Source organism: Pholcus phalangioides, unplaced genomic scaffold, assembly GCF_987345545.1.
Source record: "Pholcus phalangioides strain wild (caught in Gottingen) unplaced genomic scaffold, Ppha-v1.0 ptg000030l_1, whole genome shotgun sequence".
NCBI lineage: Eukaryota > Metazoa > Arthropoda > Arachnida > Araneae > Pholcidae > Pholcus > Pholcus phalangioides.
The window spans coordinates 6604157-6624785 of record NW_028301620.1 but is presented as its reverse complement, the minus strand read 5'-3'; the positions used below and the strand labels follow the sequence as shown (position 1 = coordinate 6624785).

Sequence of the window (20629 nt, the reverse complement as noted above, 5' to 3'; positions counted from 1 at the left end):
TTGGCAACTTTGCGTTCGTTTAGTATCTTTTTTGGCGATATCAAGTATTTTTTGCTCTTCTCTTGAAAATATGGTCAGGCTATTCTTAACTTTTCGATTACGAAACTTCCGGTTTAGGATATCATCATTTCCGGTGTCGGTGATATGGGTGGTGATGGTGGTGCGAAAATGATAAACAAAATTTTAGGAGCACATTCTTTAGATGACCATCGTTGTTATGAACCGGAAAGATCGCCGTTCGTTTCGTAAAAGACGGGAGAGCGAGGAAGAGACGTTCTTCATCGACTTGAACAGAGACCCCTCGGAGCTGTTGCAAGAGATCCTGTTTCACGTCGTCAAAGCCGACGTCCACAAGAGTAGGAAGCTGAGTTATTTGAACGGGCTCGTCAAGTTGTGCCAGAAGGACGCCTCAAACAACATAAGCTTCAGGTACTCCTACAACGACATATTCTGTTGCATCCGCGTCTCGTTGTTCCACGAAGCGTGCGAGGTGAGGGCAGCTGGACTGAGGGCATGTCGCTACCTGCTGAACAACGTCCAGGCGACCAGAGCCTTCTGTCAGATGAAACTGCAGTACTTGACCGCGCGATCCCTGGATCTGCTATTGGAGAATCGCCTCGAGAGACTCCATGCCCTGCGCCTCATCAGGAAGTTCCTGTGCGTCGATCCTTCGCAGTTCCCCGGCGCGTTCACGAACTGCTTGATCGCCGTCCTCAACGAAGGTAGTCAAGAGCGGGAGTTCTTCAGGGCTTGCCTGGCTACCTTGGCGCAGTTGACTCTGCTCAACCCCGAAGCGTGCCTTGCCGCCAACGGCGTTAGTGTCCTCACCAAAAGTGTCATAGACTGTCAACAACCAAAGATTACCGAGTCTGTGCTCGGTGTGGTCTTCAACCTGTATAATGATCCACGTACTAGAAGCCTTATGAGAAAGGAAATAGGGATCGAACATTTGTTGGCTCCGTTTACCGATTGTCATTTCCATTATCCGTGCGAGATAATAGATAATCCTTTGGTCGAAGATCATGATGCGAAGTTGGCGGCTACCAAGAAAGCTATAGTTGCCGTGTTGCGCTCATGGCCCGGATTGACGTATTTTTGTAGGTCGGGTCACCAAGAACTGCCCTCACTCATTGAAATGCTGTATCTACCTTATCCAGATATACGTAGGAATATCACAGATATATTGTTTGAATTGTTCAGCTTCCCGCAGCCCGAATGGACAGATGACTTCTCAGTAGCTCTCGCGTCGGCCAATCCCTCGATCCCTAAAGCATCTTGGAATCTTTATGATGGGTATGTTGTTGGAGAAGCGAATTCTGTTTTGCCTTACACATCGAGGGATAGACTGAACCTGACTGAAAACTATTTTTCCTTGCTGTTGTTACTGTTCTTACAAGCTGGTGTACTCGAAGCTCTGACGGAAGTTGTGATATCGGGAACTATACTCCTAGCTGTTAGGTCGACTGTTCTCCTCGGTGAATTATTGTATTTGTGTGGGCAGCTCCTTCCGTTCGATTGCTGTCATCATTGCAATTGTTTGCCGTCGTTGATATCTGCTGCTTCGTCCTTCAGATCTCTCCACGAGCAGAGGCAAGCTAGTGCAGCTGTGACGTGCTTATATCGCATACACGAGTTGAAGAAACGTGGTCCGATTCCTAACAGTTTGGCATTGGATCATATACTTCATGTCTGTAGCCCTTCCAAGAGGAAAGGCTTTTTTGGAGCCACTGTCAGTAAAATCAAACTATATCAATGCATTAAGAAGGATATGACCGATATGGTGAATCACGTCATGAAAGACACGCTCGTTTTTTCCAAAGAATATGATTGCTGGGATTGGAATCTTATCGATAGCATCTTGAAAAATCCAATAGAAGTTCTAAAGAAAGCAGAAGAGGCGAATCCTCGTTTGCTTATACAGAAGCTCCTGTATTTCTTCAAACCAAGTAGCAGACAGTTTTCTTGCATGGAAATCTCTGGCGAACAGGCCGATATCGTAGCTCTGACTGGATACCATCTGATGGAGTTTTTGCTTGAGCTCGAAGAGTCAAAATCGCAGGAATTTCTTGGAGATTTTCTGACTGATTTCAACGACTGCTTGAGGGAAGTCTCGAAAGAATCTGTTCCATTGAACTGCATATTCAGTCCCGCTAAGATTTTGACAACTTTAAGTCAGCACTATTTTATTTTCATCGGGAAACTATCATCATCCAGTAAAGGCTGCAAGATCTTGGACAAATACAATACTTTCCAGAGCTTGTTAAATCTTGTCAGCATCACGAATCTTGACACTTTTGTCAAACTGGTAGTTTCAAATATTGATTACAGCAAAGAAGGTCTCTCCCGTGTTATCCTTCGTAAAGTTCTCACTGGCACTGCGGAATCTGCACGTCTCTATGCCACCAATTACCTACGTGTTATACTAAGAGCTGGCTTACAGGATTTCCGTAAGTGGGCGATAGAATTCCTGGTCGCACAGTTGTATGATCCAAGCGCTTTGGTTTCTAGTGCCGCTGTAGATATTCTAGACGAAGCGTGTAACATTCCAGAAAACTTGGAGGCTCTTGTTTCGCAGAGACCCCAACTGCTCTGGCTTGGCGATAAAGGGTTGCTGTTGCTTTTGCGCTTTCTTTCGGTTCCAAGTGGGTTTCGTTACCTCAAAGAGGCCAATTTGTTGTACGATGAAAAGGGGATATTGGAAAGTTGGAGGAAGACTTATAACTTGAAATACGTTAAAATTGTTGAGGATCTGTTGAACGAAGCTCTTACCCGCCACAGAAGAAACGAAGAAGGCAATTACGGACGCAGAAGCAGTGACACTCGTCATACTGTGTATGATGTTTATTTACCTCATCACCTGTATGGGCAGCTAGCTCAGCACAATGATGGCATTGAAATCCTGAAAAACGAAAATTGTTTGTCAGAGCTTTTAGCTACAGTTTCTTGTCCGAATATATCGTCAGATTTGCATCAGTTAAATTTGAAAGCTTCTCTGTGGGCTCTGGGTCATATTGGCTCGCATCAGTTAGGACTTTCTCTGTTGATTCAAGAAGGAATCGTCCCCGTCATGGTGAAACTTGCAGCAGATTCACCCGTTTTGTCCATTCGAGGGACCTGCTTCTTTGTTCTTGGACTCATCGGATCTTTCCCAGAAGGCTCTACTGTTCTAACTGAATGCGGTTGGGAAGCTGTCCGTAGGAGTCATTCCGAGAAGTGGCTCGTAAACTCGCATATGCTTTACAAAGATATTTCTTTTCCGCTAACACAGTGGTCCCTCAGTAAACACAACACCCAGTGCCCTACTGGAAGAATGCATTTTAGTTTTTCTTTTGCCGCCAATCCTACCCAGCACAGTTTATCAGGTAGTCCTAGTCTACACAGTTTAGATATTGAGGTCTCAAAAAGATCTTTGTCGAGTTCCATTTCATCTGCAGCCAGCGGAGACCTCTTACAGGCTGATCAAACAATAGATGTGCGGCCACGATCATCATCGGATTGCCAACCAAACTGGAAGGATGCAATGATGCCAGAATCTGCCAGTGGGGAATCGACAGGAGCTGATGATACCAGAATCCACAGAGTTTTCAAAGGTAGAAGTGTGAGTGCATATGAAGTGGCAAGCAATGTGTTTTCCTTCCAGGACGAGGATCATAGTACAAGCAATGCCAGTAATTCTTCTGACCAAGTTAGAACATCTGCATCAGAATCTTACAATGGCGAGAGTAATTTACCAGCTGTGGCAGAGAACTCTGCCGAGGCAGCTGTATCTTCATGTATACCTGTTAGAAATAGTAACAGTTCTTTTAGAAGAGGCTCTGAATACAATAGCTCCATGCTGGTGTCTCGCCTTCCCCGGGGCTTAAGCTATCTCAGCGCATCTTCTTCTCCCGATCAGCAATCAGTGTTTGCCTTTAGTAACGACAGCCTAGGATATGCAACTCTGAAAAATATCCAGCGTCGCCGGGTGCAGTCATTTTGCATGCAAGACCATAACCCCTATTCTTTCGACATGGATATGCTGAGTTTAAAAGCACAGAGCCTCGGCCCGGTTCCAGCATTTCCATCGTACATATACAATAATGATATCAGCTTGTTCTCTCAAAGCAGTATTCCATTGCCGTTATCATTCGGTCTGGATAATAATACAGAAAACCCAACAGATAAAGATGATCGTGCGAGCGAGAAGAGATATATTGGCATATGTCTACCCTCTGATTTCAGTCTATTGTTTTCTGTTGATGATGTTACAGAATCTAATGTTGATGTTGACGTTCCCACAGTTCCCTGTGAAAACAATTTAGGTCTTGAATTGCACTCTGTCACCGCTTGTTTAGCTAGTCATTTCGCTCATGGTAAAACGGGTCTGTTAAGGACAGCAATCTGTGAGGTAGATGAGGTAGAAGGAGCGGAAGAGAAAGAGTGCACCGAAGATGACAGTGCTGGGAAACTGCCTGTCGAAAGTACCCAGCTGTCTTCACCCCAGATCAAAGAGGACGACGAAAAAAAGACCCTCATCAGAAAAGAGGTCATGCGCTGCGTCACGAATCTATCCGGTACAATTGCCATGAAAGCATCAGAGCAAGGCTTGCTTCATCTCAAACAGAAATTTCCTAATGCGTTTCAAGACATTTGTTTGTATTCTGAAATATGCTTGTACTTGGCAAAATATGCATTAAGGCTTCCAGCACGACGTTTTCTTCAAGAACTTTTTCTCGATTTTAATTTTGTGTTATTGCAACAGGAAGCGGAGTGTATTGTTTCTTTACCAAATATCCCCCCAGCACATGTTTAATATATCTAATGTGCGGGTAATTACACCAAGATGTCAGGTGAAACGCAGGGGGGGGGGGGAAAGCAAGCATACCGTTGGCTGCATTAGTCCCACTCTCCAGGTCAACATCCGGCGCCGTTGTGCTAATCTCTTTACATCTAATTAGCTTATCTGGGAAGAGGGTTCCTGAAGTATTGGAGGCACAGTTAGATCCACAGCCCATGCTTCTTCTGTGCCAATTAGCATACTAGTATTGTCCGTTTACCTCAATGATGTTGATAATTTTTATCACTTTCAGTCAGTAAGAGATATATCCTGGTTTTGAAGAACAAATAATTTTTAACACTGTTAGGGATAATGTGGTTGTTTAAATATTATAGGATTATTATTTTATTATGATAATAAAATAATAATCTATAGCTTTGACATAGATCACACTATAGCTTGATATACATCACAGCATTTATGTTTAAAAAAACAATGTCACAGTAGAGCTTTCTAATAATCCAAATTAATTGGGGACCAGTGTAAAATCGGATTATTGAAAACTCTTGATAAACAGACCTTTCTGTTTCAGAATTAATATATATGCGTTTTCCTTAATCACTGATTTCTCTGCACATCAAAATATCGTTTTCACTATTGTCATTCAAAGACACCACACTTCTCTACTAGGAAAAAGTGGACGTTTTTGACGAAATAACGAAGGTACCGATTCCAGGAACAATATCTGGCAACCACCTCGTTGGGCATTTTGCCTGTTGTGGCTTTGTATTTGTATTAGTCAATGACCTCCTTCTAAAGATCTTATTGATAGTTGGGGTTATTAACCATTTTATCCAGCTGTCATTATTTATTGTTAGATGCAAAGGTTATTTTACACAAATGAACTAATGGAAGGCAAACACATTTTAATTAGCCCAGAGCATGGAAAATCTCTCTTGCCATGGCAACTCAACCATTGGTATTGATACCCAATATTCTGTCTGGGTGTGTGTGATTACTAGAACCCGAAAGTTTAGACACTGAAAACGGTTAAAATATGAAAAAAATGAAAATAATAGCAGGTAAAAAATGCCTAGAATAGACACTAAAAACAGACATTTAAAGTTAATGGAAAAAGAGAAAAATATCTGGCAACTGAGACATCAACTGTCCAGAAAGTTGCTAAAAAATTGGCTGCATTTGCAATCTTAGTCTAACCTGGCATGTTTCAGAAACATCATTGATGCCATTTTCAAAGGAAATATATATATTAGTCAAATACCACTAGAGGGAACAGATTCTTATACCAATCCAACTGGGACATTGCTAGATTTTTGCTAAATAATGCCTATCATATTTTCCTGACATACATAAAATCAATTTTATATATATTGATATAGATTACCTACATAACAATATTACTCTGGTCCTGATGCACTTTTCATAGTTTTAATATATCCTATCTATGAAGATAACTCCTTGATAGGATGATTAATAATGACACTGATACTCTTAAGCTTGAACAATTCAGCCATCTTTTTGTTTGAAGCATTATAAAGCACTAGTTATAATACTCAGCACTGCCCATTTCTTTTTCATTTAAGAAGTGAGAAACCATTATAAAGGGATAAACTTATTCCGAAACACGTTGTTTGGGTACCACGGTGATCAAAGTAAACATTCCAAAAGTCATTGTTGAGTCCCACGAACTACTGCTGCTTGGCAGGGTTTTTTTGCTCATTTTGGGTATTTACACTGCTCTGACGAATTTTTAATATAGCCTATTGTTCAACTCGAGCTCTGTTTAGTCTGTTTGCAAAATTTGAAGATTGGTCTAAAATTGTAGATTTGTATAGAAAACACACACACACTGAAAATCAATTTTATATATGTAGATTTAGATGAAACTAATACTCAATGACTGTTTCAATGAAATAACAAATAGTAATTTATTTGATGAATTTTATTATTTCCTAATTGTTCTTCTTTTCCAGGATTTATTTCCACAGCGGGTGTTTGGTATTGCTAAGTTACGAGTAATTTGCTTATTCCTTTACATCGCCTCCTTCTCTTTTTTTCCCATGCATCTGATATTCTAGAATGGTGGTTGTCAAACATTTGAAACCTGTAGTTTTCTTATCATAGTGATCAGTGGCATCATCATGACAATAACAGTTTAATGTCCGGTAAACTTTTGATTCGTTCAAAACACTGAGTTGTATAAAAATTGAATTATTCCTGTGCATTTTGCAGTGTGCCGGAAAATGACAAGGTTGAGCAGCATGCGGGGAAAATCAAAGCTTTTTTTTCAGAATTTTTCTCTCTTCAGTCCAGAGTAATTTTCTTTTTTTTTACATTTTTATCTTGAATCAGTTTGGTAATCCTCTTTAAATTACTAACTTAAAATATAGCGCTTATATTTATGTAGCAAATCTTAGTACAATTTGTGTGTGTGTGTGTGTGTGTGTGTGAGAGAGAGAGAGAGAGAGAGAATTTTTTTGTCAAGGTTAATAAAAACAGTAGTCAATGAGTGTATCTCATTGGCTTTTGCTTTCTATGTACCGTAAAACCTCTCAACAATGGCCACTAAAGGAACTAACTAACAGTGTGATGACTCGGTCATTATCTCATGGGACTTCTAACCAAAAAGCCATCACCGGGAAACATATTTTCAATATTTTTAAAATGCAAAATGAAATAATACATATGCTCATCCCATACACACATTCCACAATTTCCAAACATTTCAAAAATAGTTATACATACAAGCACAGTAAAATAACATGCAAAATAAAATAGTACATATATGTGCATCCCATTCACATTCCACAATTTCCAAATGTCCACTAAAGGGACTGAGAAAATGTAACCATTATTGGAAGTTTATCATTGTTAAGAGGTTCAGTAACACTGGAAAAATTAAAAAATTTTTATTTCTATTAAAATCACAATAATCTGTACTAATTAAAATAAGCTGTTTTTGTAGCACATTACATACATTTATTTAGCATGGCAGGTGCAAGAATTCCACATGAAAAATCTTTAATTTGTCATTGTATACTTGTCCTATTTCATTCAAACAACAACTTGTTAAACTCTAGATACAAAATGCAACTTGTTTTTGCAAAAAACGGGACAATAGTATTACAAATAATGCATGCACTGTGCATGATGTAATCCTTATATCAACAGATGTGCATTTTTGAAAATCAATCACCTTCTAATACAATCAGCTATTTTTGTTGTCTTGTTTACAGCAGAATTTTAAATTTGTGCTCATTTGAGCACCCTTTGTCAAACAGCACAGAAATTAAGGATTCCATGGACTATGACAATGATGGGCGAACTATACGGCCCGCTTAGAGGTTCTATTCAGCTTTCTGCAAACTATAGATTTAAAATAATGATATAGAAATGTTTTATAATAAGTTATATTGGTCAACGAAAATGTTTCCCTTTTTTTGGTCCATTTCTAAATAAGTTTGCTCATCACTGGGCTAGGATATAGACATTCTCTTTATTTTAGTCCTAATTTCTACTTTGTTCTCTTTTGAAACATGTTTAGCTCACTCATTAGCTTAGAACCCCAGGCTCTGCAAACCACATTTTGACAATACTACATTTTGAGAAACACTAAAATATGGAAGAACTTATACTTTATTTTATGTTTGCAGGGTTCAGTGAAGAACTTTTTCTTGTGATATGCATAATTTTTCTTTCCTCTTAATTTCTGAAGTGTCTGTTATTCGGAAGTCATTGTTCAGAGGTTGACATTAATGTTAATTCAATGGAATGTGTTCTGCTTCCAAGAAAATGTGGTCATTGTCCAGAGGTTGATGTACGAAGGTGACCATTATGGGAGGTTTCTCTGTAGTCCCACAAAGCAGATTATGCCGAAGAATATGATGTACGTCACAGGACAATCTCTAGAAGAATTTCAGTCTATTCACCTAAGGCTTTTGGCAACAAGTTTGGACGATCTATATTGGTGATAAATCTGAAAAATTGGTTTCCTTGTGCCCATGTTGGAAACAGGAGTGCAGTAGATTTATTTTTCATGATTTATCACATTCTTCACCCTCCCCTATGTCCTATTTCTCTCCCATGTATATAAAGATTGTAGAGAAAATATACACATTGGAAAATATCGGAAGAAAAACAGCTTCCATTCATTAGATTACAATGAAACTTTGCTGAAATGTATTTCTTCCATCTGTGTTGGGCCAATGAATTTAATTTCGTAAATATAAATTCATTAAAATAAATAAAATAATTGTGAACTCTCGTTAGTAATATCATAACCTTGTTTTATCCGGGTATACTGTAATTTTTGCACAGAAATGTCTCTTCGTGGTTGACAATATTTTGAGAGCTACCGTTCTAGAATAATGAAGATATTCAAGTCTCGTGAGCTAAGAAACAACAAGCATCCACAGATTTTTTGTCGTGGAGACATTGAGATTTGGCTCCAATAGATTTCATATTATATAATGCTAATTTGTAACATATTTTGTGCAGTGAATTCCTTTCACCATTTGAATACCTAGTCATTTCTTTTTACCGGTTTTTATAATAGCTTGTTGATTATGCTGAAAACGAAAATTATAATTGGAAGCATATAATGTGTGTTTATAAGAATTTTATCGTCTATTGAAGGAAGATTTATTCTTTTTTAAAAGAAACGATTTTATCAAAAAAATTTGTGTATAAAAACATTTTAAATTTCATACTTTTCCTTTCAATGTGTAAGATACTGCTTTGTCAGAATTTTGTACCTCGCTTTTGTTTGTGCCACGAAAATAAGTTAAAAATTAAGAGTAGCCAAAATTAAATCTACTTTATTTTTTGATACTCTGGCTTTTTTTAAGGAATTTGGATGTGCAAATATCATGTGTATATATATAGGAAGTATAAGGTATTATGGAATACTATTTACATTTGTGAATGTTACTCAATGATGGAATGTATTGGAACACAGAAAACCACACTAATATACAAACTTTTACTTATTTGTGACTCGTATTAATTTTAAGAAAAAAAAAAAAAGAACTTGATTTTTATTAAAAATTAAGGAAAGTTACTGTTGGAGATGAATAAAAAACATTCCAGTAATATAGAATACAGCAGGGTTGGCCAACTTTTTTTTTCTGTATGAGGGCCAACATAATGGTCAGCTGCACTGCAGCATTACAGGCCACATTAGGGATACCACTTCAGTGTATAAGGCATACCAGTAAAATGACCCAGAAATGTCGCAGATTTGTATACACTGTAAAAGTGATATGGTGAAACAAGTAGAGTTTAGTTGCTTAACTTTTACCCCCCCCCCCCAGGCTTTGTATTCCTCCACTTCTTCATAAACTGACACATATTCATTCTTGATCTGGTTGTGTTCTGAGCTGGATGTTATGTGCCTGAGTGGTGTGGTGGTAAGATGCTCGTCTACCACAGTGAAAATTGGAGTCAGGTCCCAGGTTTAAACCGAGGGGGGGGGATATAATAAGAAATATTCCCTAACGAGCTTAAAACAACCACTATTTCCGCCCCAAATCATTAACGGCAATAAATTGTAGTATAGCGGTATGACCGGAGTTGGTGTGTGGTGAAGTAGCTTGATGTTATGCATAAAAAATTAGTTTCTTCTGCAAATTATTTCATTCAAATGTTCATAGTTTAAATTTTACAGACAAAATATTTTTTTCCAAATTTTTCTATGATTGTTATTTTTCCTTACCTTCCTATAGTGGCACCCTGTGTGGCGCACAGGTTATTACGCACCAACTTCTCACATGGATCAAGCAGACTACCTATAGATGTAAACGTATACATGCGTACCATTACCCAGTGCTCCTATTATGCCCGTAAAATTGCATGGAACCAAATCTATGATATATGTATGCTTATTACATAAACTACCTTCTTCATAAAAAAAATGTCAGTGATTCAGTTGGAAGAAGTGCCTTCTGATACAAAGTAGAATGCCTTCAACCTGCTATGCTGAAATTTAGAGATAAATGATTCTCTTTCTTTTTGGCTCAAATAATCAGTCTCCTCATCTTGAAGAGATTGCATCGCCTATTTGGTATCCAAAGCATGTGGTAAAACCGAACTTTGACAATACTCATAGAATTCTATAAAGCCAGACATGCTTTCATCTGTGAAAAAAGCATGTCCCATCTAACAAGAGAAAAACAGCTCGCTTCAACCTCTTAATGTTCAAGGATAACATAAGTCTGCCCTGTGTAAATAGAAGAAACACGTTCGAGTTCTCTTCCCCATCCTTCAGAACTCTTCATTGGTAACCCTGTAAAAGAGAAAAAAAAATTTTTTCCTTTACCTAAGCATTATATGTTTCTTTTTTTCCCTTGCTACAGTTTGACGATGAAAAAATATTATAACATACATAGAAAAAGGGTAGCTGGGAAATTGAGAAAGAACAGAACCTGCTTTCCTCTCATGTTTTTTGCCTTTAGTTGTCCAAATTTCTTGTCAAAAGCCTGTACACACAAAAGAGTTAAAATCAGCAAAGCATAATAGAGAAATTCAGTTCTTGTGATTTACATTGTGCTTTAACTATTTGGCACCCTTCCAATAATTACTAAGTGGTTTTGAAAATTTGTCTTGAGTGAATTTCTGGAAATTAAAAATTTCAATTTGGTAGCTGTACATGAATTTGGAACAAACCCTGTATTTCATATTACCTTACTATTCCATAATACCTAAACTTCTTGTATCTAAAATGGTGCTCTATCAGAATGTTCATTTTTCTGAGAATGTGTTGAATTTTTATTATTGGTTTGTGTTAGTTATTCAAATACAATTTTTTTTGGTTTTGGTGGAAAACTAAAAATATTTGCATTAAAAAAATTGCTTTCAATTCACTCAGGCCATTCAAGATTTAAGAGAAAGTGCTTAAATACTGTCCCCCCCCCCCCCACCAACTAAGCAAAATTGTTAATTCTGAAAATTTGTTTCGAGTTAAGAATAATTTGAAAACTAAATTCAAGCAACTTTACTCCATAGGCCTACTTAATAGTGCTCAAATATGGTTGTACTAAATTAATTTTTCCTAGCCCAAAAAAAAAATAACTAATAACCAAAACAATGCAAATTTTGGATTTTCATCAAAGAGATGTTCTAATCCCCCAACAAATGATCATACATCAATAAAAATTAGTAAGTAGTCAGGAAAAAATATATATACATAACCACAAGAATATACATGATGAGTTTTCTAAATCTATCCCCGGGATAGATTTAAGATACTCACAGAGGACGGATTTAAGAATTCAGTAACTGCTCCTGACTAAACGACTACAACTACATGACTATGATGATTTCAACACAATGTTCAAGTAGTGATCTATAATTATTAATTACTAACTGATGAAAAACTTACTGTAAGACGTAAATATAACTGTTCAAAGTTGATTTTGCATTGTAACAAGTTATAACAGACTGTTTTTGAAAAATTAAAGCGTAAAAATGAAGAGAGCAAAGCAACTGTGTCACTGCAAGTAGTCAACTGAATGGTTCTAAAGAGTTTCCTGGCACTCTCTTAAGATAGCAGCTTTGTACATGCAAATTAAAGAGGGGAACAAATTTATGGCAGGGGACAGATTTCGGACACTTTCACTTACATCTAACGTGCATTAAGTTTGTTTGTGCTTTGTATTAACCATTGAAAACATGAAAGAAAATTTATTAGATATTCATTCTTTTAATATAATATTCCTCAGTCTTGTTACATCTTTTTCGTAGACCAAACTGTACTGCATAATTTAAGCAGTAAATTCCTAATGACCATTAGGAGGCCTAGCTGAAATTTAATTGTTAGACTTGAAAAAGAAAGCAAAAAAAGGTTTTCTTTTCATTATAAGATGTTATGCAATTGTATGATTTTATGATTACACTTGATATATTGGGTCATCTCAAAAGTTTCTTGCATTTTTTTTCAGTACAGACTTTTTTTCAGGTTCTAATTGTTGTTTTCTTAAACATACAGTCAATTCATGATAAGTCTTAACTAACTCTGATAAATCGAATATCTGTATAAGTCAAAAATTTTTCCCCTCGGCCCAAGAACTTTTTTTTTTATTCTAGTGTTAAAATTTTTTCTTAACTCAATGTTTTCTTTCTTTAAGTCAAAGTTTTCGGATATGAAAGGAAGTTTGAAAATAGCATTTAGCCTCCCAATAAGGAACCACGGGTGTGGCATTCACAATGCAAATTATCGTCAGTGGTTCTAACCTTTTACCAATTTTTAAAGGATACTGGGAGGTCAGTGAAAATAAACCTATTTCTGAAATGGACTCTTCCAAACTTTTACTGCTCACCAAACCCCCATCATTTCTTACCATTCAGTTCTTATATTGTATTGTTACAAACCCTAGTGAGGTTTATCGTGAAGCTTGAGTGGATCTCTCGAAACCCAAATAATGGGGTGTCTATGCTTGTCTTTCTCGTTCCCATTCCTGACAAGAGTTGTCCTCCGTGCTCTTTCATAATAATTTCTTATATACCAAAACCTTCGCACCTTAACCATCTCTGGCCATTTTGGCTGTTTACCATTATGGCTGGTAAAGAGTTAAAGTGTGGGGATTCTTTGGTGATCAAAATTTAACAAATATGAATCATTTGTAAGAATTGGATAATTTTACCTTATAGATGGATACAATAGACTGAATATAGAGGCAAATGCAGGTACATTTCTGAACATTGATGATATGGTTCGGATTTGCGATTGCATGTCTGATATGGACATCGTTAATTTGTTGCAAGCTAAAGGTGATAATCCACGGGATGAAAATTATTCTTGTTTTCTTCCTCCTCCTCCTCCGAGCAAATTAGTAACTTTAGCCATTAGTGCAGTTTTATGGAGAGTTGGACAATGTTGACTGACACAGATTTATTTTTGTCTGCCTATAAAAAGTGAATGACCTTCTCATGAAAGAAAGACAAAAAATAGAGAGGCAGTTACAAATCACTGCATTTTTTTGGTAGAAAATAATCTTGTATATACACTTTATTTATAATTCGTTCCACGTATAGGAGTATCATGTATGTATCTGGTTCCATAATATAGCATGTACATCTAGTTTATTTCTGAGTATTGTCATTCAGTAATTATATATGATTGCATTAAAATAATTTATCTTTGAAAATTTCTTCATCTCCAGTAGTTTGACGTTTTCTACTAAAGCGATATTCGTAAATAGCACTGTTATTTTAATAAATCTTTCTTTTTCCCATTCAGAAATAGGAATTTTGGATTAGTCAAACTAATGATAACTTATAAGATTTTCGTTGGCTGCCGCACATTTGACTTATCAAGATTTGACTGTACTATCACAAATATTTGCATAAAAATATGGACAGCTCTGGGAATGTGAAAATGCATTGAAATGCCCAGTGTGACTCATCATAATTGATATATTTTTTTATCATATTTGTATTCAGCTTTTTTTTTCATAGTTTTCATTCACCTTCCCTTTTTGCTTCCAACTTTTTGCCGAATCAAGTTCTACTATACAGTTCTCTGTCTATTCTAGTTTTATTATCTTTTTTCTTATCTGGACATAAATTGCCCGATACTCTTTTTCAGCCTCTTTTCTGAGTTTTTGTCTTAATTTCAATCAGGCAATTCCATTCCAATTGGTTCTGTGTTAGTTTTATGTCATTAAATAATAATTTGAGATGTACAATAATGTTTACCTTGTGCATTTCAAAGCTAACACTATAACAGAGCTTAACAAATCCAAGATACTAGGCCATGGTGATGACTAAAAGTTTCTAGGTGTGGTTGGTTAATTTGATTCTGAGGTCAGCAGAAACTTTTTGTGAAAGAAATTTGTCGCCAAGTCCAAAAAAAATTTTTTTTTTTTTAATTTTTTCTTAAAAACAATACTTCTGACTCTTAAAAAATTTAACTCTCGCCTAAATTTTTTCACGATTTGTCAAGCTCTGTACCACAAGGCAGAGTATTGAGAAGCATTATATGTATATATGTATTTTTTTGTACATAATACATTCAGTACATAATCACATTGTATAGTGCAGGCAGAAAATCGTTATACAAATACAAGACCACAACAGGCACAATACCCGATGAGGTGGCTGAGAGTTTTATTATCAACTTATTTTAAAATTCTTGACCTTTTTCCTACAAGAGACCAGAAAACACCTATCAGATTACTCAGTTATGTTATTGTATATAGTATTCTATCTTGGAAAAAAGATAGGTGAAGAAGCAGGACATGTGTGTGTACTTGGCTTAGCAGGACCTCCTGTTGGTTCTTGGATATTGAATTTATATTTGTCTGAGTTGAATCAATGGATAGTAATGCAAGTCCATTTCATTTAGTATTTCAAATGTTAATGAATTTTTGCTCTTTAGTAACATTTTTATGAACTCTTAGAGTGAGTGTGCCGAAGTTGTGTTTCTTTCATGGAATTCCCATACCACATATGAAATAGTTTTACAATTTCAGTTATTATAATTTTTTCTTTCTGCTCTCATTTTATTAGATGTGATCAAATGAAAAAGTGACGAGGGCTGTGAAAAAAATTTTCAAATCATATTTTTTTCAACAATTGATAGTGGTGTTATGTACCATATAATCTGGATAGTATTATATGCGCACATTGGTGTACGCAAGGAGGGGGGAGGGAACTAGCCAAAATCATTGTGGTTATTTTTGCAGTAACAAAGAAAGCTCCCTTTAGAAAGAAAAAAAGGATGAATTCTCAGTCCCAAAAAATCGTGTGTATATCTCTGTATCCACAATTATATTAGTATGACATTACTAATGTAAAAGAAAGAAGTCCTCAATTAGAAGCAGTACTCTCACAGCTTTATTTATTCACAACAAATGTACTTACTCTGGAAAAGTAATAATAAAAATGATATTAATAACAATAAAAAATAAAAATTGTCAGAAAGGAAAGTGCTTTGCATATGAGCCAGGTCAAAATCTTTTGCAGGAGGTACATATAAGTTGGCAGACTGTTCCATATTCTCGCAACACAGCATCTGTAACCATGGAAAAAACAGTCTCTTCTGGCCATAGGTATTCTTATTTGGAAGTGATGCCTACGTAGATTGGTTCGTCTGTCCATGATCTTGAAGAAAGGTTCTCCCAATGATAGATTCGTGGACTAGTTTATAGCATATCTGCAGTAATTCTACGCCATTCCAGAGAGTACGAACCCAGAAATTTAAGCCTCTCGCAATAAGACCAGCCACTCATGTCAGCGATTTGTTCAGTAAAGAACCTTTGCGGCTTTTCGAGGAACTTTATGTCCTTAATTTTGTAAGATCTCCATGCTTTTGAATAAAACTCCATAGTTGAGCAAACATACATGTAAAATCCAGGATGCAGCTCATTACAATATCTAAATCCATGCATATATCTAAGTGCTGTAATGTTTCATTACCTAGTTGATAATATATAGGATTGGTGGATCTGTCCAAATGCATTGATCTGCTTTTTGATATTGAAATGGGGGTTTATACTGAATGAATGAACACCAGGGTCTCTGCCACCGGACTTATCCCGTTGCCGAGATCTCTTCCAGCCCAGCTTCGTGGCAGAGTCTGGAACAAAGTGAGTGCACCTAACAATCTGAGTGTGTAGCTAGTGTTGTGTATGATATTTCAGTGCTGCCATCTATACTTCAAATTGTGAGTGGGAGTTTATACTGACAACTCTACTGGAAGAGTTTTTGCCACGCAATTTTTAAGCCCCTAGTGTTTTCTACTTGAGAAAATAACTTCATGTCATCAGCGAATTACAATAGAGGGATGGGTGATACAGTCTAAGTGGTATCGTAAGCATACAAAGAAAGTAAGATTTGGCCTAAAACCAATTTCTGGACGACCCAGCTTGGCATTTTCTAGCCACGACACTAACTATGCAAACCTGTTGAACCCTCTCTGATAGCAGTACTTGAATTATCCTTATAATTTTATCAGGAACACCCATGCCAGCTTCCTCATTAGTAACAATCTGTCTACTTTGTCCAAATACCTTTTAGAAATTGACGTAAATAACATCAATCTCTAGCCCTGAATCGATAGCACCCACCCATAGTGAGTGATTTATCTTGATCACAGAAAAATACTCAATCTGCAATCATTCTTGGTCTTCTCTTTCGATGACCAGCATTAATCAAGTTTCACCATTAGCAGTCTGGCATTACAATAAGATATTGCAGTGTCTGCATCATGATGAAAAGAAAAACATTCTGCAATTGATGTCTGTGATACTGACACCCCACACATGGAAAATGAATGTCATATTGGGAGGTCATTATATCAAACGTTTCACAAAATATTAGCTGCTTAAGGGAATTCATATTTGGACAAAATAACAATTATATCATTCATTTTGTTAGTTTAAGCATAGTTGCAGTGAAAATGCATTGGGTTACAAAATAATAAAATTGTGATAATTAACATCCACGCACCTATGTACCAAATTTTTGAGTATCGAGGACCAATGTCAAAAACAATTTGGCAACACAAAAAAACATGGATTTTAGATATTTCTTTGCAGAAAAAGGACAGAGCAGAGATATTTTTGGACATTGTATTGGATAGAATGGTCTTTGTGGGTTGTTATATTGGATGAAAAAATAACATCGGATGAGAGAGAAAAATAAAAAAAATCTGGATTTTTATCATACTTGTCGTTATCATGGAACGGTGGTAATAACATATGGTTGTTATAATGGAACGATCATATCACATGGTTGTTATAACAAGCATCTACTGTATACTGTTTGATAGTGCTACATTGTTTTTTCGCCTGTCCACATATATCCCAGCAAGTGACTAATCTCGTCACAAAATTTTTTCTGGCTACCTTACAGTCCAGACCTGTCACCATATAACTTTTCACTTGTTTCTCCCTCCCCCCTGCAAACAAACAGTATCAGAAATACCAGAGGTTAGCTTTGGACACTGGGAGGAAGGATATTTTGAAGAATCAGTTGCTGTCAGAGCTCAAAGCCTTCTTTAAGAAGACTTGCATCAGTTTACAAAATGGTTTCATCTCTTTCGTGGGGTTCTTGGACAGTTGCTACTGACTGGTAGGCATATTTTAACTCTAGGGACTCTCCTGTCATCTCTTTATTTGAGTAACTCTCTTATTTCAATGCATGTCTTTAAAATAAAAGAAATTAAGATTGTAATAAGTATGGTGTATATGAGCTAATCACAGGCATATGTAGGAAAACCAAAAATTAAATTTTTAAAAATTATTTTTCTAAAAAAAATAAAAATATCGCAAAGAAAATACCTTTTGGTTACAATTTTAATCAATTTCTGTTCATTTAATTCAAATGCTTTTTGAAGGTTGGTAATTTAAAATTTTTCTGGAAGAAATCCCTTGTGCCACCCCACAAAAGTCAGTCCTGCGTATGCCCTTGTTGTTGATTTTTCATATAATTTTAATTTCTAGAATGTGTCAAACCAAATCTGGTCAAGATGATGCCCTTTATTTTTTTTTCATTTGTATTTTACCATACAAACACAGAAACAAACTTAAAATTTCATGCAGAATGAGAGTATGAAATTATTTTTTCATATGTTAGTATGCAATATTTGCAATGATAACTTGTTTTATTAATATAGTCCTCCAACTATGAGATGAGACACTGCTGTCATGTTACGTTACATCGGACAATTTTATTCAAATCTTTTAGGTAAAAGGATTATGCATTGAGAATAGCTTGTCAGTGGCTGAGCTTTCACGCTTGGCTTGTCCTAGAAAAGAATGAAATCGTCTGATGTGACGTTCCGCATCTAAGTCTCATCTCATAGTTGTACGATTACACTCATGCTGTTGACAGCAGTGCTATGTTTTTAATTGATTTTGTTAGATATGCTTGTGTCTGAGCATTTTCTACAGGCCAATTTGATTTCACTGCAATTGTTGGTGATGTATCAAGTTTGTGATTCATAATTTCTGTAACATCTCTTGTATATCAATCATTCATTTTGAATTTATGTTACAAGTTACGCAATTGTATATGGCATTTCGTCGTAGGTATTTCCAAAGAAAATATTTCTCACAGAGTTTTAATAAGTTTTGTGTTTAACAAAATAATTTTTTAAAACTCTTTTCAAGAAGATAAAAATGTATAAAATTTTGTATTATTGTATAAATTTTCGAAATTATGAGAGATAATGTGTAATCCTCGATAAGGTTACCAATGTGCAGCTTTTTTTCCCCTCTCCCTCTTCCCCATTTGAATAATTAAATGTTTATTGCGGGTTGTTGTTACTAGTAAAAATTTTATGTTTTGAGAAGATTGTGTGTGTGTTTTCAGTTATTTGTTGAGGGTGCTGGTGCAATATTTGATCAGGAAAAATCTTGACAATTAAAAAGTTTTGAATTTTTTTTTTTTCTTAATGCAAGCTGTGTGGTGTAACACTCATTCTGAGGAATGCAATATTTATAAGATATCATATTAAAATTTTAATTGTGTAATATAATTTAGATTTAACCTAAATTTTCTGAAATTTATGGATTACCGAATATGCTTCAAATTAAAGGTGCAGCCTAATCCCAATCAAATATACATTCTAATATACATATAGGAAAATTAGCCATGCTTTGTCATTTTATCAAGAAATCTTTTCACAACGTAAGTTCTGATGACCAGCAATGTTTTTTCTTTCCTAATTTCAAGGATGAGATCCAGCTCTCACTTTCAATAAAATCTCACCCCAACAAGTAGAAGACCTTACAAAAGTTAAATTGAACTTAATAAGAATACTATCTACTATACCTGGTGCAGCCCGGGTTTTCTCCATGTACTGGAAGCGTTGAAGAAGTTACAAAGCATTATAAAGAAATAAATATGACTGAAACGTATTGTTTTGGAACCATGGTAGCCGAAGTAAACATTCCAAAAGCCATTGTTGAGGCTCACAAACCATTTTTGCCTGATAGGTTTTTGCCCATTACAGACATTTGCCCTGCTCTGACAATTTATTACTCGCCAGTTTTGTCTTTAGAAGGTAGCAATGAATGAACGCCAGGATTCTTCCAACAGACTTATCCCGTTGCCCAGATCTCTTCCAACCCAGCTTCGTGGCGGAGTCTGGAACAAAGTGTGCGTACTTAACAGTCTGAGTACCTATCTGGTGTTGTGTCTGATTTTTCAGTGATGCCATCTATAATTCAGAGGTGAAGTGTAAATATTGAATATTTGTACCATTGTAGGCCTGTTGCTCTCTGTGGTGAGGTGGTGAGACTTTTTAATGGGTGGAAGGTAGCAGGACTTGAACCATAGATGCAGAAAATTTACATTAAATGCACAATTTGGTTCTCCAATGATTCTGACACACATACTTTTAAGGAAAAATTATATTAAATTGTATATGTGGCAATAGACGGCTGTGCAGCAGTGCATGATTAGTAAGTAAATGCAGGGATCTCACTTGTCCTACTATATGGTAAAATGTCCTACTCCCTCAGATGTTTCCTGCTTTCTAGTTTTTGCCCTACTTTTATTAAAAAATCTTATCAGCAAAATTTGGGAAACTGATTTTAATTGAGCGAATCACAATATATTGTCAAATAATGAAAATGTAGATTTCGGTATATAATTTCTGCCAAAACAGAAATTGTATCATTTTTCAGGTTATTCAGGGTGGGGGGGTGTATGTGGACCATTTGGTTTATTAGTTTTTCATTTGCTTAGTTTGAGGGTTCAACAACTAAAGTAGTCATTGAAAAAATAATCTTGTATTTACTACTTCATTGTCTTGTACAGTAACTAACATTCATCATTCAAAATTATGGTGCACATTTCATGTACAGGGGAAAACAACAGCTTGCATAACAAAGCAGTTGGATAAAT

At 36.0% G+C, this 20629-nt stretch overlaps 1 protein-coding gene across 1 annotated transcript; it reads left to right on the top strand.

The window, feature by feature from the left end:
- Positions 1-156: 156 nt before the first annotated feature.
- On the top strand, positions 157-9795 carry rictor (rapamycin-insensitive companion of Tor). The gene has a single exon (XM_089252755.1). It carries the CDS (start codon positions 203-205, stop codon positions 4790-4792), a length of 4590 nt encoding a protein of 1529 aa, XP_089108881.1. The 5' UTR covers positions 157-202; the 3' UTR covers positions 4793-9795.
- Positions 9796-20629: the final 10834 nt, after the last annotated feature.

Coding starts and splice junctions, on each gene's coding strand:
- rictor (XM_089252755.1), top strand. CDS start 203: ATGACCATCGTTGTTATGAACCGGAAAGATCGCCGTTCGTTTCGTAAA.